At 49.7% G+C, this 17773-nt stretch overlaps 1 protein-coding gene across 7 annotated transcripts in view; it reads left to right on the top strand.

Annotated features, from left to right (window-relative positions):
• The window catches only part of CEP250 (centrosomal protein 250), a 45789-nt gene extending 29725 nt beyond the window's left edge, over positions 1-16064 (top strand). For 6 of the 7 annotated variants that reach the window (XM_081149289.1, XM_081149290.1, XM_081149288.1 and 3 more), the window contains 8 exons: positions 346-466; positions 1515-1636; positions 2116-4725; positions 7181-7294; positions 7474-7629; positions 8136-8237; positions 9175-9234; positions 10699-16064. In XM_081149289.1, the coding sequence (XP_081005415.1) occupies positions 346-466; positions 1515-1636; positions 2116-4725; positions 7181-7294; positions 7474-7629; positions 8136-8237; positions 9175-9234; positions 10699-10962 (3549 nt within the window). In that variant the 3' untranslated portion in view covers positions 10963-16064. The remainder of the gene's footprint in view (positions 1-345; positions 467-1514; positions 1637-2115; positions 4726-7180; positions 7295-7473; positions 7630-8135; positions 8238-9174; positions 9235-10698) is intronic. The other variant, XM_081149291.1, reaches the window with a different exon arrangement.
• The last annotated feature ends 1709 nt before the right edge of the window (positions 16065-17773 follow it).

The following is a 17773-nucleotide window of genomic DNA, read 5'->3' as shown; positions in this document are numbered from 1 at the left end:
TTGAGGAAGGTCAGAAGAAAGGAAGAATGACCTCTGAGCTAAGCTCTGAAGGAGGAGTTTAGAGAAAGGAGAGGTGACCCTATGCTAAGACTTTAGCAGGAGTTCTGTTTCAAATGACACAGATGGGACAGAAGGATATTCTAGGCTCCAGCTGGAGCAGAGCTTGTCATCACTTCAGGAAGCCAAGTGGATACAGGTTCAGAAGTAAATAACCCAGCAATATGGGAGTAGGTCCTGCTGGCACCCCCACAGAGGCTGAGAGGGAGGAGAGGGCTTGGGCCCTGAACTGGGATAGCTTTGTGGGAGAAGAGGAACTTGAGTTTAGCCATGCCCTTTCTTTCCCAGGATGATCTGAGGGATAGGGCTCAGAAGCTGGAACAGCGTCTCACTGATACAGAAGCTGAGAAGAGCCAGGTCCACAAAGAGTTGCAGGATCTGCAGAGACAACTGTCCCAGAACCAGGAAGGTGAGGAGCTCAAGGCAGGCAGGGAGATTTGGAGGAAAAAGAGAGGAAAGACAGGAAGCCCAGAAAGGGGCAGGAACAGGCCTAGCAGCTACTCTTTACTGCTTACCCACAACTGTGAGAAGATACCTAGAGCCATCTCCAAAGGGGGGATGACCCTGTGAACTATTTTCTGCTTCGTGTGGCCTTTAAGGGCCATCCTGGCAGAGGGATTAGGAGGGACAGATTTGGTGAATTGAGAAGTTGCTGGTGAGGCTTCTGTTTTCTGTCTGCAGATTAAAAATTGGCATTCCAGGGCCAGGACTGTGAGGGCATTATAAAATTCTTTATCTTTTGTCATTTATCCGTGTTAGTTATTTTTGTCATCTTCAACTATGTCCCCAAATGATTTAACCTTTGACAGCAGGATTATGGGCTATTTGGGAGACAGCAAGGAGGGGGGTCTGGGGAGAATGTATCTGAGCCACAGCTAAGGGCTGAAAAGGGCAGTGACTACTTGGAAAGGAAAGGAGAGAAGAGGGTCTTGAGGCTCAAGGTTCTACTATAGAAGAGAAGAAGACAGCTTGGGGATGGGTCTGGGTCTTGAAAGTATCCCAGAAATCTCCCTGAGAGACACACACAGCTGGGTTCTGGTGTATTTTACAGACATGATAGGGATGGGGGCAGCTAGCAGAGCAACCCTGGTCTCCAGGAACCTCAGCAAAATCATAGAATTGGGGAATGGCAAGGATCTCCAGGGTCATCTAGCTCAACCCTGCCTGGAATCCAGGGTTGTAGTTCTCTATAGGAACAGGATGAGGAGTTGTTAGAATGATTATCAGGCAGTGCTGGGACTGGGCAGCAAACACAGACATGAGTCTGAAAGCAGCTGGAGTCTAGACAAACAGGACAGCTGGCAGATGGGTGATGTCTCTGTGAAACAGGATATAATTCTCTCCTTGGCCTTCTTCTCCTTTGATTCTGTTCCCCATCCTCCATCTGCCTCTACCTCCCGCTTTTTCCTCCACCCCCAACCATGGGCCTTGCTCTTCTACCTCTCCTCTTCCCAAAGAGAAATCCAAGTGGGAAGAAAAGCAAAAGTCCCTAGAGTCTGAGCTGATGGAATTGCACGAAACTGTGGCATCCTTACAGAGTTGCCTACGGCAAGCAGAGCTGCAAGGAATGGAAGCCCAGGTATGGTGGTACTGGTGTGGGGAAGGGGGTTGCTTCAGGAGTGGTCCCTCAGGACCCACCTCTAGCTCCCAGACCTATCTTGGCCCATAGTCCTACCCCATCCATATGTAATGCCCAATTTCCTTAGCAGTGTCTGTTTCCCTGGCTGTCCCCACGTCCCTGAGGGCCACTATTAAGGCCCCAGTGAATCCTCCTTCAATTATTTTTCTGAATTAAGGTTGAAACTTTTTTCCCTCACCCTGAAGGACCAGAGTCCAGGATGGCTTATTTGCACCAGGCTTTCTCCTCTGGGCATAGCAGAGCCTTGGGACATGGTAGGGATGTTCTTTTACAATAGTAGCTTAAGTGGAATGAACAAGTTCTTTTGGTCCAAGTGTTTGATGGTGCTGGTGCTACAAAGTAAGGAAAGAAAGGGCCTGTGTTGGAGTGCTGGTGTCAAGGAAGTGCAGTCTGAGGTGGCTGTGCATTTTGTTTTCCAGAATGAGCGAGAGTTACTTCAGGCAGCCAAGGAGAACCTGACAGCCCAGGTGCAACATCTGGAAGCATCTGTCGCAGAAGCCAGGGCTCAGGCAAGTGCTGCTGGGGTCCTGGAAGAAGACCTGCGAACTGTTCGCTCAGCCCTGAAACTGAAAAACGAGGAGGTGGAGAGTGAGCGTGAGAGAGCCCAGACTCTGCAGGAGCAGGGCGAGCTAAAGATGGCCCAAGGGAAGGCTTTGCAGGAGAATCTGACTCTCCTGGCCCAGGCCCTATCCGAAAGAGAAGGGGAGGTGGAAGCTTTGCAGGAAAAAATCCAGGAACTGGAGAGGCAGCGGGAAATGCAAAAGGCGGCTTTGGAATTGCTGTCTCTAGACCTAAAGAAGAGGAACCAAGAGGTGGATCTGCAGCAGGAACAGATTCATGAGCTAGAGAGGTGCAGGTCTGTTTTAGAGCATCTGCCCATGGCCGTCCAGGAGCGAGAGCAGAAGCTGACTGCGCAGAGGGAGCAGATCAAAGAGCTTGAGAAGGATCAAGAGACACAGAGGAATGTCATGGAGCATCAGCGTCTAGAACTTGAGAGGAAGGACGAAGTGATTGGGTCCCAGAAAGGACAGATTCAGGATCTGAAGAAGCAGCTGGTTACCCTGGAGTGCCTGGCCCTGGAACTGGAGGAAAACCATCGCAAAATGGAGTGCCAGCAAAAGGCAATTGAGGAGCTGGAGGGTCAGAGGGAGATGCAGAGGGTGGCTCTGACCCACCTTACACTGGACCTAGAGGAAAGGAGCCAGGAGTTGCAGGTGCAAAGCAGCCAGGTCCACGAGCTGGAGAGCCATAGCAGCCTCCTGGCCAGAGAGCTCCAGGAGAAGGACCAGGAGGTAAAGTCCCAGCGAGAACAGATTGAGGAGCTGCAGAGGCAGAAAGAGCATCTGACTCAGGACCTCCAGAGGAGGGACCAGGAGATGATGCTGCAGAAGGAGAGGATTCAGGTCCTAGAAGATCAGAGGACAGTGCAGACCAAGATCCTAGAAGAGGACCTGGAACAGATCAAGCTTTCCTTGAGAGAGCGAGGCCGGGAACTGGCCTCTCAAAGGCAGCTGATGCAGGAGCGGGGGGAGGAAGGGAAGGGCCAGAATAAAGCACAGCGAGGGAGCCTCGAGCACATGAAGCTGATCCTGCGTGATAAGGAGAAGGAGGTGGAATGCCAGCAGGAGCGTATCCGGGAACTCCAGGAACACAAGGGCCAGTTGGAGCAGCAGCTCCAGGGCCTACACAGGAAGGTAGGTGAAACCAGCCTACTCCTGACCCAGCGAGAGCAGGAGATAGTGGTCCTGCAGCAGCACCTGCAGGAAGCCAGGGAACGGGGAGAGCTGAAAGAGCAGTCACTTCAGGGTCAGCTAGAAGAGGCCCAGAGAGCTCTGGCCCAGAGGGACCAGGAGCTCGAGGCCCTGCAGCAGCAACAGCGGCAGGCCCAGGGACAGGAGGAGAATGTGAAGGAAAAGGCAAGTGCACTGCAGAGAGATCTGGAGCAGGCCCATGTGACACTAAAAGAGCTCCAGGGAGAGCTTGAGGACCACAAGGAACATGTGCGAAGGCTCCAGGAAGAGCTGACAGTGGAGGGACAGCGGGCACAGGCCCTGGAGGAGGTGTTGGGTGATCTAAGGGCTGAGTCTCAGGACAAGGAGAAGGCTCTGCTGGCCCTCCAGCAACAGTGTGCAGAGCGGGCCCAGGAGTATGAGGCGGAGGCCAAGGCCCTGCAGGACAGCCTGCTGCAGGCAGAGGCAATGCTCAAGGAACGGGACCGGGAGCTGGAGGCCCTGTGGGCAGATAGCCAGTCCTCCCAGCATCGGGAGGAGGCTGCCCGGGGCCAGGCTGAGGGTCTGCAGGAAGCCCTCAGCAAGGCTCAGGCTGCCCTGCAGGAGAAAGAGCAGCATCTCCTTGGGCAGGCAGAACTGAGTCGCAACCTGGAGGCCAGCACTGCCACCTTGCAGGCTGCCCTGGACTCCTGCCAGGCACAAGCTCGGCAGCTGGAGGAGGTCCTAAGGAAGCGGGAAGGTGAGATCCAGGACCGGGATCTCCGACACCAGGCTGCCGTGCAGGAGCTCCAGCAGGCACTTGCGCAAAGGGATGGAGAACTGAGACATCAGAAGAAACAGAGGCAGCTGCTGGAGAAGTCTCTGGCCCAGAGGCTCCGAGAGGATGTGATCCAAGAGAAGCAGAATCTGGGGCAGGAGAGAGAAGAGGAAGAGATGAGGGGCCTCCGTGAGAGCCTAAGGGAGCTACAGCTGACTCTAGCCCAAAAGGAAGAGGAGATCCTGGAGCTGAGAGAGCAAAGGAAGAATCTGGAGACCTCAGTCCACAGCCACAAAGCCTCCCCAGTGGAGGAGCCCTCTGCAAAATTTGATTCTTTAGAACCCAGGCTGCAGCAGGAACTGGAGCGATTACAGGCAGCCTTGAGGCAGACGGAGGCCAGGGAAATCGAGTGGAGGGAGAAGGCCCAGGACTTGGCACTGTCCCTGGCCCAGAGCAAGGCCAGTGTCAGCAGTCTGCAGGAAGTAGCCATGTTCCTCCAAGCCTCTGTCCTGGAGCGGGACTCAGAACAGCAGAGGCTGCAGGTGAGTCATCAGTGGGTTGTAAGAACCAGCGGCCAGAGCCCTGGGTGGCTGAACTCAGGCTGCCTGCCACCCTCCACTTGTGCACCTCAGGGGGTGGGAAAGCTGAGATCACAACCACTCAGCGTAAGTGGAACCCAGGTTATGGTGCTGGTTTGGGGGGATGCAAAGAGAATAAGACCCACAGTCCCTGCCTTCACAGAGCTTACAGCTTAGGGGGTAAGCAGTTAGAAGGCAGTGCCTAATTGTAATCAGTGCCTCTTTGGGGAAGTTCAGTGTGCTCTGAGCAGGTCAGAGGGACACCCTATCTTTCCTGGGGGTGAGTCCCGAAGGGCTTCCTTGTAAAAGTGATGTTTAAGGTTAGATCTGAGGGGATCAGCAAGGAATTAGCCGAGCAAAGGAGGGGAGAGGAGCTTTCTGGGTAAGACACAGAACGTGGACTCTCTGTGTAGGGAGTTCAGGCTCCTGGAATCTAGAAGAGGAGTTGGCAAGAGAAGAGAGCAGGGGCCCCATCATTCAGGGCTTATAAATCATATTAAGGATGGGAAATAGATGAAGGGTTTAGGGCAGGGGAGTGACATGATCAGATATAGTTAAGAAGGATAGCTCAGGCTGCTGTGTGAAGCAACAGTAGACCTGCGGAGACCAACTAGAAGTCAGGGGAGAGATGGTGACCTGAGATAGTAAGTGTGGTCAGTGGGCCTAGATGATCATAGGACACCAGGCTGTTGCTTAGCTAAGAGACTGGGGAGTAAAGAAAGGACAGAAAGAAGTCAGACCCCAGGTTTCTGCTCACTGAGATGCACGAAGGCAGGTTTGGGGAAGAGCAGAATGATGAGTTTGGTTTGGAAATGGAGTGAGGTCCCTGTGAGACATGCAAGGGGAGAGGTCCATCAGGCAGGTCTGTAAAGAGATCTGAAGGTGAAGGATGAAACTGACTAGAGAGACTTGGGTCATCAGCAGTTAGGAATAAGTGGGCTCCTCGGTGGAACGGTGAGTGAGGAAGGAAGTGGACCTTAGGGTATAACATTTAACCCCAAGGCCAGGGGCCATGTCTGAGCCATCTCTGCACTGCCAGCACTGAGCACAAGGCCCACACAGAGTAGGCAGGCAGGAAAGCTGGGTTGGCTGTTGGACACAGAGAGGCGTTATCTCTTTTGCTAAGAGGAACCAGGCCCACTTTTCCTGGGAGATTGGGCCCAGAGAACCCCCTTCGTCGTCTCAGACACACCGCTCTGCAGGGTCTTGCTTTCTGGGAGCTCACAGAGCTCTGCTCTGGTTAAAGGGCAACATGCAGAGAAGGGTTTACATTTATGAACTTTGGAATGAAGTTCCTGGTTTTGTGGTACAGTTCTATAGTTATTAGCTGTGTGACCCTAGGTAAGTGCCTTCACTTCTCTGACCCTTGGCTTTCTCATGGTTAAAATAGGGACTGATGGTACCAGCTCCATAGGGCCATTTTGTGTATGAAATGAAATAGTAAGTACAAAGTGCATAGGAAGGAAACATTCAATAAGCGGAACAACTTTCCTATTCCAGGCCCGTTCTTACAGGCACAGAACAAGTAAGGTATACAGCTGGCAGGAGGGCACTTCCTGTCCATATTCTTGGGTTACTGAGCATCATTTACTCAGTACTGTAGCTCAGGTCAGGGTCTCTCCTGCCATACCCACTTAAGGACATCTTTCAGGTGCAGCCCTTCATCACAGTGGTACCATTTTTTATTTTAAGCATTTTATATTCCGGCACTGTTACTCTCACTTTCTCCCACAACAATCCTGAAATGTAGGAACTGTTATTATTTTCATTTTATAGTTGAGAAGTGACAGTTCAGAGGTTGAATAACTTGTCCAAGGTCATACAGCTAGTAAGTGGCAGAACTAGAATTAGATCCAGGCAGCCTTTTTACCATGAAGCTCTTCCTCTCTCCCAGACAACCTCCACCCACATGCACACTCACCTGTCTCTCTTCTTGACCGCTATCACTTATGAAACGTAGGTGCCTGGCACATATTTAGCACTAGGTTCCCTGCATAACTAAAGGGATTTAACTCCAAAGGTTTGCTCTGTGCTTCATGGAGCATGTAGTCATTTTACAAATGAGGAAACGGGTTTGAAGAGAACCATCTCCTGACCAAAGTCATCCAGCTAATAAGTGATGACGTAATACCCAGCTCTGTGTGGCTCAGAGTCCGTGCTCTTTCCACAACACCTCAGTGCTCCACATTCTCACTTAGCTTATGGGAGATCTAAAGCAAGGCACGTTTTAGTCTTATCCCACCATGCATCCTTGTTTTATCCGACTGTGAAATTAAGGTTCTGCACTAGAATAGCTCAGAGGCTCCAGGACACACAAGATTATACCCTGATGAGGAAATTGAACTGAGGATGGAGGGTGGAAAGTGTCTGGATCTGAGGTTGTCATGACATGATTTTGTTCCACACCCTGATACCCCAGGATGAGTTGGAGTTCACCAGACAGGCTCTGGAGAAGGAGCAGCTGCACAGCCCTGGCCCTGCCAGCAGAGCAGAATGGGGGCCCAGAGGAGAGGCAGGTGTACAGCTGGGGGAGGTGAGCTGCGGGCCTGGTGGGAACAGACGGCCCAAGAGGGAGCTCCTGTCCAGGGGGCTTGTCCTCTTCTCTTGGGAATTGCATCTTGAATCCAGACCTGCCAGATTGGTCCCTTCACCCTCTCTCTGTTCACCACCGAAGGGGCCTGCCCAGGTGAGATTCACATGTCTCTCCCACAGGTCTCAGGAGTAAAGGCAGAGCCTAGTGCTGGGATGGAGGAGAAGCAGCCATGGGGACAAAGGCTTGAGCACCTACAACAAGCAGTGGCACAGCTGGAGGTTGACCGGAGCAGGCTGCAGCGCCACAACCTCCAGCTGCGGGCCACCTTGGAGCAGGTAACTCTGCCCTCATCTCCCTCCTCCGGGGTCCAGTGGGCATGATCTCTACTGGTGCAGCCTCTGGAGCAGGGGCTGGTATACTGCAGCTTCAGGGCCATATTCTGCCTGCTGCCTATTTCTGAAAATAAAGTTTTACAGGAACACAGCCATGCCCATTCAGTCATGTATTGTCTACAGCTGCTCTCAAGCTACAGTAATGGAGTTGACTAGTTCCCACAGAGATCAAATGGCCCACAAAGCCCAATACCACAGAAAATGTTTGCTAACCCTTGCTCCAAATGCCTGAGAGGCCGGCCCTACCTCTTCTGCCCCAGGAGCACTTCCTTGCACTCAGGCTGCCCTAGCCTGGACTCCCCTCAGCAAGCAGTTTAGGTTCCCGTTACTGCTGCCCCCTGCCTCTCATACCCACATGCACTGACCTTCTCTTGAAAAGTGCAGCTCTGCTATAGCCAGAGAGCTGGAGAGCAGAGTGGAGCCCTGACTTCTCACTTGCCTCCTGGCAGGTGGAGCGAGAGAGGAGGAAGCTAAAGAGGGATTTCCTGCGCACATCACGGACAGGGGTCCTGGAGATCAGTGAAGCCACAGCGTCATCACCCACTCTTCAGGTTTACCTCTTTTCATTGACTGTAGCCTCAGGAGAGCCCAGTCCCAGCCACCAGAAACAGCCTTCTTCAGTGCATATCCGAGGCTACCCTTGCAAGAGGAGACGACCACTTCCACCAACCCAGAGAGCCCCTCCTGCCTGAGTTCTGCCCCAGCCAGCACTGCTCAGTCTGTCCTTCACCCAGAAAGGAGGCCCAGCATCAGTGGGTGGCGTTGTGTCAAGGCTGGCAGCCCTGCCTTCTGAGGAACTCAGCCTTCACTGATGTCTAATCTACCTGCTCCCACAGCCATCCCTCAGACTCCCCTGGGAGCAGAGCTCATTGGGCTTCTGGTCAGAATCCCTGGCATATGGGTGTAGAGTACGCTTGCCAGACCCTGACATGTTTAGGAGCTTGATAGCAGCTTTGCAGACCTCTCAGACCTCTTTGCCCCTTGACACACTGAATTTACACGATCAGTGTCCAAAGTATTTCCTGGGCCCGGAGTACCTTTTTTGGGTAAGGAGTTTAGGGAAGATTTCTCAAACCAGCATTCTTTTAGCTGTTATGCCCATCGCTAGGCAGCCCTACACCTTTGTAGGGAGACTGTTTCTGTGTGCTGAGCATCTCCCAGCTCTCTGTCCCCCTTCCTTTAATAAGAGCTTCCCAATGGCAGGCACCTTGTCTTACTTCCTTTCTGCATCCTTAGCTCGGAGCCCAGGGGTAACACAAAGCAGATGCATGGTGCCTCAGCGAAGCCAGTGCTTTCCAAGCCTTTTATGTTGGTTTGGGCCTTTCCTTGCCCCAAGGCCATGGTGCCCCGTAGCATTCAGTCTCAGTTCCGACCCATAGCCCTGGCCCTGGCCCTGGCCCCGGGATTGTGAGGAGCTGGCTGAGGATCCCATGGAACCCCTGGGGTGGGAAGGCCTCTTCCAACAGGAATGGCATTTGTCTTCCACAGAATGGAAGCGGACAGAAGGGCTCCTCAGAGGCCAAGCACATGGTTGAACTACAGAAAGAGGTACATTCTAGAAGGATCCATTTTCTAAGCCCCTTTCCCTCCCTTGCACTCAGGCAACTGGCTTCAGTGTCTGCGGTGTGCTTGGCCCTTTGTGCACCTCCCACAGGGAGAGGGGAAGTAGTTCCTGTCTGAGAGAACGGCAGTCTACATGGGAGACAAGCAGAGCCAAGTGGTAGCTCAGCCTCCTGTGGTTAGGGTGGGAGTGGGAAGAAAGCATGCCCCGGGCCCCAGGTCCCTGCGTAGGGGAGGACAGGGAAGGGGAGTAAGGGACAGCAGAGTCTAGGAGGGCAGACTAGAGCAAGCGGAAGTGCCTAGCCTCTGCCCTCACACCTTTACAGGCAGGACTGTTGCAGCACACCGGGCAAGCAGTCTGGCACCAGGCCCCGCCAGGATCCCTATCTCAGAGCTCAGGTCAAACCGCCTCGCTCTGGGAAACTGTATAAAGTGCCTCCTAGGCCTCACTAAAGGTTCTTCCTATCTTTCAAGGCCCTGGAGTAAAAAGAATTGTAGAATTTTTACTTCTGAGCCTGTTTTAGAAATCGATAGTCACTGCTGGCAGGGCCTGACTATACAGCTAGACCTAAGCTATTACTTTGAATTCACACAAGCAATTCCTGAGACGGCCCAGATTACGATGAGGCATGAGAGGCACCTTGTGAGTAAAATAACTTTAGGCCCTCACTGTTGTCCTGGAGTGCCTCCTTAAATTTTGCACCCTAGGAGCCTCTCTTGCCTCACCCTAGTCCTGTGTCTGCCCTGAGCTCCCAGTACTTTACCCCCTGGCAGTCTCAGTATACCCACTGAGAAATGGAGGTTTAATTAGTGATTCTCAACCCTGGCTGCACATCAGAACCACCTGGGGGAGCTTTGAAAAAAATGCTGGTGCCCAGACCTAATATTAAGTCAGAATATTTCTCAAAAGTTTCCAAAAAGGACATGATGGAACTTTCTGCAGTGATTTAAATATAGGGTGTTCCCGAAAATGTATACACACACTCTGAGTAATTATAAAGGCAGTGTTTATTAAAACACATTTCATTTTCAAAATTGAGCTATCAGCTGCTAAAGTGTATATACATTTTGTTGGGACACCCTGTATTCTGCATCTTGATTGGGATAGTGGTTACACATGGGTATGTACATTATTGAATTCATCAAGATGTACTCTTCAAACATGGGCATTTTATTACCTGTAAGTTATCCCTCAGTAGAGTTGAGGAATAGTTCCGCTGTTGTTCAAGCTCCCTATTTGAGTCTCCTATGTAGCTGGGGTTGACCACCACTGGATGCTGATTCCCAGGGACCCTTCCCACAAACACCGTAAAGCCTGATTCTGATTTGTACACAGGATAGACTTGGTTCAAATGCTGGTCTTGACAAGAGCCGCAGGAGCAGAGCAGGAAGAGTTGCGGCAGCTTCAAGATCCTCAACTGCTCTCCCCCTCTTGGTTTTCTTGCCCACCAGGTGGCCCTGCTGCGAGCACAGCTGGCCTTGGAGCGGAAGCAGAAGCAGGACTATATCGCTCGCTCGGTCCAGACCAGCCGTGAGCTAGCAGGCCTGCACCATAGCCTCTCCCACTCTCTTCTTGCCGTAGCCCGGGCCCCTGAAGCCACTGTCCTGGAGGCTGAGACCCGCAAGCTGGATGAATCCCTAACTCAAAGTCTGACATCCCCAGGGCCAGTCCTGCTATGCCCCAGCCCCAGCGCTTCCCAAGCCACCTCCAGGTAGCAGCCTCAGCCAGGGCAGGATATAGGTCAGCCTGGGACCACACAGACAGATGGCTGTAGAGTGGGTCATGGTCTCTCTACACAGCTATAAGTTTGCCAATGGAAAGGTCTAGCTCTGTTATCCAACCTGGGAGCCCCAGGTCAGCTCGCATTCCCAGGAAGAGGGAAGGAAATCTGCAAGGCTCAGGGGAAGGCCCCAACTGACATGGGAATGAGACAAATTACCCTTGCCTGCTGGCTTTCAGAGTTCCCCAGAGGGGTGCCTTGCCCTCGCCAAGGGCATTTACTGCCTCTCGTCTAGAATTTATTACCCCAGCCCCTCACCCTCTCCTTCCCCTTCCACTTCAACAATAAACCCTAGATGTTTACATTTGTTCTCTGCTACCATCTCCACTTATGTAGCTGGGCCGCAGCAGCACCAAGGGATCTATTAAGGAAGAATTTGTTACAGGGAGGGGATGCAACTCAGAGCCCAGGACCTCTGGAGGAGCTTTGGGGCCCATCTGGAAACAGGCCATCTGGAAGTGATGGTCAAACCAGGTAGACACCTGCTGGTGGAGGCAGGCTATGCAGATGTGGCTTTAAGCTGCCCCAGAGCGTCTATAGCTCAGGGGCCAGCAGCAGAACCTCCATAGGTGCCTGTGGAAGTGGGGATACCTTATCCACAGAAGCAGCAAGGCATCTTTCAGCCTAAGACTTTGCATGCAGACCTCATCTCAGCCTATGGGACAGCTCCCTTGTCAGGCAGCTGATAGGTTTGGCTTGGTCTTAGGACAGATGATGCTTCCAGCCCCCTCCCGCTCCAATACCTCACCTCCTACTTTCAGAATAACCACCTTCTCACTCCCAGAACCTAGCAAAGGAGTAGCTAGCTCTAAGCAAACCCAGGTTCTAAAGAACAGGGGGAATAATGGGCAGGGCAGGGAGGAGGCAGCCAGGGCTATCAGTGTGCTCCAAGCAAAGGCACCCCTCTGACCCTGGGGCACAGCGGGGAGGGGCAGGCTCAGCTCTGCTCACCACGCTTAGGAAGTGGGCAAGGGAGGAGGAAGACAAGAACTTGGGGTCTCAGGGCCCTGGATCCCTGGGGCCTTGGGATTTATTTACTCCCTCTGCCCTTCTGGGACCAGAGTTTGCCTAGACCCTAAAGGAAGTGAGGCTTCAGAGAAGAAACGACTGTGCTGACCTCACTCAAATCATTTGCATCAGCAGCCTGTTACAGTGTAGACATTATGACCTCTTTTCTCTTAGTCCTTTGTTACCAATGCCACCAGCTCTTTATGCCTTCATAGGGCCTGAAGCTCAACACCAGTGGGAGGGCTTGGAGGTAAGAAGTTGAATGAGTGAGGGGTCAGCAGAAAGATGCATGCAAGTCTCTACTAAGGTTGGGTGGTGCCCCTCTGAGCCTGCATGCTCTCCATTCCCTGCACATAGTTATTTGTGTGAGGCAGGGAGGAGGATGAGATTTAGTATTCAGATTTGGTTCCTCTTTAATTACCAGTAGTTAAGGGGAAGGAATCAGAGAAGGCTTTTATTCAGTGCCTGCACCTCCTATCTTGTTTCTTGTCTTCATCTCTCCTGTATCTGAATATTCCAGCCTTATCAGTCAGGTCCAAGAGTCTTGTCAGGCCAGGTCCAAGGCTTGTTGCTGGCCAAGAGTGGTCTGGCTTTCGAGCTGGCTGGTTTTCTCACCTTTTGCTATTGCATTAGGACTCAACAAGTCACGCCTTTGGATGTGACTGTCTTCCCTGAGTAAGGGCCCACCTCTTCTGCTTGTCTGCCCAACCCCAAATAGCCAAGCCTTGTGGATGAGATGGGATGGGCTGGTTGCCGCCCCCTCCCCCTAATCCAGCTTTTCATTCATTTGACGAATACTCATTAAACCTTTTTGTGACAAAGCTCCACAGTGGGCACCGAAAGGAGCAGTTCCTCTCCAGGGGAGACAGAACCTGGACATAACCACTCATAGAATGACCTGGATGCCCAGAAGAGACTGGCCACTCAGGATGAGGTCAGGGAAAGTGTCACAGAACATCTTGGAGAAAGAGGAGGCTTGAGGGCCCTTCCAAAGTGTTTGTTAAGCCAATTGGATACCCTAGGTATATGGAGTCCAGGGGTGCACCTATAGGTCCTGGGAGCAATGGCAGGTTCTTGGAATTGTAAAGAGCAGGAACATCAGCCACACGTGAGCATCAGGGCAGCCCAAAACCTAAAGCCCACCATAAAGGAACAAGGCCCAGGGCAAGTGGCAGGCTGACTGAAGCACCAAGCACTGGGGAAAGCAGGAAGCTATGGTCATAGACCACCAGCATCCCACTGCCCTGGCAGCCTTCATCACTCTCAACTCTCCTCACTACTCCTCCCAACGCTTCACCTCTTGCCTCCACAGCTACCTGCTGAGCCATACAGGGTGCTCTGCTAAGGAGGCTGAGAGGCGGGAGGGAAGGGGGTGACATCTGGTTTGTCCTGTGACTTCCCTGGAGAAAGGGTTGATGCCCAATGGGGTCCTTCATACCAGCCCACTTATATCAAAGACCCCACCACAAGTCACATTTAGTTCTTGTATATAGGCTTTGTGGATAAGACCACCTTCACCTTGGCATTCAGTCCAGGGTCTGTCTGGTAAGGGAGGAACTGGAAGTCAGGTGTAATGGAGACAGAAATGAGACGGGCAGAAGATGTACCAAAGCTGACGTGGTGGCTTTGAGAGGGGTGCCTCCTGTTCCCAGTGCAGGGCTGAGCATGAAGCAGAGAGAGGAAAGGAAGAGCCTTTGGCCCCTCTTAAGAATCTACACGAAAACTAATGTGGTTAAAAGCAAACCACCAAGTTTTTTTGGTAGATATCCTTTTCACTTATATAAAATGAAACAATTGCATGCACATGGTTTAAAAATTAAATAGAAAAGGCGGCGACAATTTCTTACCCCATTCTTTTCCAACCTCTCTCCAGGGGCAACCAATTTTTTAAAACTGTGTAACGGGCGACTTTGTTCCTCTAAATAGTAGGTTTAGTATCTGGAACAAGATGGTGATGGGTAGCTTCACTGACCACACCTTTGGAGATTCTTGGAATCTGTCTCTAAGCCAGATACACAGTTCATCTTAGTGCCCTCGGGAGGCAGTAAATATACTCTCGGGTTTACGAGGGATATTGCATCTCTTTCGGTTGTGTGTGTATTGGATGTAGTAAATACTTGTTTTGGATACCCAGCCACTGAACACTGGATGCCCAGAAGAGACCCACTGGCCTCCTTAACTGAGGCTGTTTGGTTACCTTGAACTACTGTTTCTACCAAGAAGGTAGGATAAATGCATCCCCCTCCAGCTGATGTAATAAGTCTCCTCCAATAAATTGTTTTTATTTCTCTTTGAGTATCATTATGGTCTCAAGGATTTTTATATATTCACTGTGATTCAATCATGATTCAATCAAATTATTTTTGATACTCAAATTGTCCCAAGTTTAATGTTCCAGTTAGCTTTGTACTTTTCTTGTCCAGACCTGGACTCTTTTTAGTGGGAAAAAAAATATTTAGAAAATAAAACCTGAATTCCAGGATTGATCATTGCTATTGGGATGTTGTGACTTTTAGACCATTCAGATGACAGCAGAAAATGTACTTTGAAAACTGTAAGTTCAAGGCGGTGATTGTTGCACAGCAATATGAATGTACTTAATGCTACTGAACCATACAATTTAAAATGGTTCAAATGGCTAGAACTAATCCAAAAATTTATATGAAACCACAAAAGACCCCAAATAGCCAAAGAAACCTTGAGAAAGAACCAAGTGAGAGGGATCATACTCCCTGATTTCAAACTATACTACAAAGCTACAATAATCAAAACAGTATGGTAATTGCATAAAAACAGCTATATAGATCACTGGAATAGAATAGAATACCCAGAAATAAATCCTCACTTAAATGTTCAGTTAATCTTCAATAAAGGAGACAAAAATATATAATGGGGTAAAGACAGTCCTTTTAATAAGCTGGGAAAACTGGACAGATATATGAAAAAAAATCAGACCACTTTCTTAAACCATATACAAAAAATATATATATATCAAAATGGATTAAAGACTTAAATGTAAGACCTGAAACCATAAAACTGAAAGAAAATGTAAGCAGTAAATTCTTCTATATGGGTCTTAGCAATATCTTTTTGGCAGTGTCTCCTTGGGCAAGGGCAACAAAAGCAGAAATAATAGGACTACATCAGACTAAAATGTTTTTGTACAGCAAAGGAAACCAACAAAATGAAAAGACAACCTACTAAATGGGAAATGATACTTGCAAATGATACATTCCGTAAGGGGTCAATATCCAAAATATATAAGGAACTCCTATAATTTCCACCAAAAAAAAAAAATTCAATTTAGAAATGGGCAGAAGACCTGAATAGACACTTCTCCAAAGAAAACACACAGATGGCCAACAGACATATGAAAAGATGCCCAACATCGCTCATCAGAAATGCAAATCAAAACCACAATGAGACATTGCCTCACACCTGTCGGAAAGGCTGTCATCAAAAAATCAAGTGCTGACGAGGAAGTGAACTGTTAGTACACTGTAAATTGGTGCAGCCACTCTGGCAAACAGTATGGAGATTCCTCAAAAAATTAAAAATAGAACTGCCATTCCACTCAGCAATATCATTTCTGGGTATTTATCCAAAGAAAATAAAAACACTAAAAAGGACATGTGCACCCTTAGGTCCGTTGCACTGTTATTTACAATAGTCAAGATATGGAAGCAACCTAAGTGCCCATCAATAGAGGACTGGGTAAAGATGTGTATGTATAATGGATTATTGCTCAGCAGTAAGAACAAATGAAATCTTGCCTTTGCAAAAACGGATGGACCTAGAGGGTGTTATACTAAGTGAAATGTCAGAGAAAGACAAACACCATATGGTTTTACTTGCATGTGAAATCTAAAAATGAAACAAGTGAACAAACAAAACAGACCCATAGATGGAGAACAATCTGATGGTTACCAAAGGGGAGGGGTGTGGGGGGATGGGTTAAAAAATAAAATGGTTAAATTGTAAATGTTATGTATATTTTACCACAATAAAAATAATTTTTAAATTGAGTTCATACTGATTATTTCCAGTTTGAATTTAATGCCACAAGGTTTTTACTATACCTTCCTGATTGTGTATTTGGTTCCTAATATTAGTATAATTATATATTTACTTTATTCCATGACATTTATTATATTTTCAAAAATAATACCAATATTATAATAAATCTGAGTGGAGTTTTACATTTCTTTGTAGTTCTTTTTATCCACAGGAACATCTCCCGCGAAGGATACTTGGTGTGTTGGGTTCTAAGGGAACCTGAAGTAAGTTGCTCCCTGGTGGTTATGTCATCAGTTTGATAAGCAGTTAGGTCCATTTGATTTGTCTTCCACTTTAGATTTCATCTTTTCCCCTTTTTAATTTTTTTTTTTAAATATATATCTTTATTGATTTCAGAGAGAGGAAAAGAGGGAGAGAGAGAGACAGAAACATCAATGATGAGTCATTGATCGAGCCCACAACCTGGGCATGTGCCCTGACCGGGAACTGAACCCCAATCGCCTGGATCCTAGGTCGATGCTCAACTGCTGAGCCACGACCGGCCGGGCCCCTTTTTAAATTTTATTTTGTGACAAGGTAGATAAATATACACAGGAGTCCCACAGCAGTGTTTGCTGTTGAGAAGCTGAAAGAAAATGCAGGCCTCTAATGCCACCAGGAATCCAATGAGAGAAAGAAGTGGGTTTTATTCAGCAGCAGAGCGATCTTCCCTCGTACACCGGAAGCCCCCGTACCTCCGGCAGTCCAAGGTCCCCTGGACTACCTGTCAGCGGGCTCCAGTGGGCTAAAGAGGCTGGGGACCAGTTCAGCTGTAGAAGGCGACCTTGCCCTCACACTGCAGCTTGGAGATGAGCTGTTTCTCCCTTTCGAAACTGTACGTGTGGCTGGTGAACCAATATTTGTCCTCCCAGTAATGGGACCACCTCAGGAATTTGTCTGTCCCAAAACCAAACAAGGATACCTGGGAGGTGGGATGGGACAGGAGAGCGCCTCGGGTAGCAGGCTGGATCCTGGCCCGCACCCATGCCCACCTACCTTTCTTTCAGCAAACGCATAACAGCGAGTGTGACAAGCTTCTTAGAACTGGGAGGGGAACAGAGCTCACCTTCTCCAGGGAAGACAGACTCTGAACACATAGAGTGACTCCAGAGCCCATAAAAGAGAGCGTCAACTAGCTGCTCCTCGTATTGGGGAGAAAGGATTCCCCAGGGAGACAAGGGAAGGACATTCCAGGCAGAAGGAGCACTGTGTGAGAAGGCACGAGGCAGCTGGTATGTTTAGGGAATGCCAAGAAGCCCAGTGTGTGAGCCTGGGAGGAGGGGAGGAGTCAGGTCGTGCAGGGTCCTGAAAGCCAGGTAGAAAGTTTTAGATTTAACCTGATGTCCCTGGGGAAAACAGATTTTTTTTTTTTTTTTTTTTTTTTAGTGGCAGAGGGATGAAGGTCTGTGAGTTGCAAAAGGTATCTTACCTGGTCACACGTGTGCAAGGCATAAAACAAAGCCACAAGCCCCAAAGATGGAATATAAGTGTTTCCGACGCTTGGTTGTGCATGCAGCCAATGGTCTTGCACATACTGGAGGAAGGTGAGGCTGATGATTGAGAGCTGGGGGAAATGGAGAATGCTGACCTGAGGTCCATCTTGTGGCTGCCCACAGCCACAGCGTCCTACTCCTTCCCCTTTCCTTTTTGGGTCTCTCACCTTGTCATTCCTCTCTTTGCTT

Source organism: Miniopterus schreibersii (assembly GCF_964146895.1).
Source record: "Miniopterus schreibersii genome assembly, chromosome: 10".
NCBI classification, from domain to species: Eukaryota; Metazoa; Chordata; class Mammalia; order Chiroptera; family Miniopteridae; genus Miniopterus; species Miniopterus schreibersii.
The sequence above is the reverse complement of the archived record's forward strand: the minus strand, read 5'-3'. Positions and strand labels throughout refer to the sequence as shown.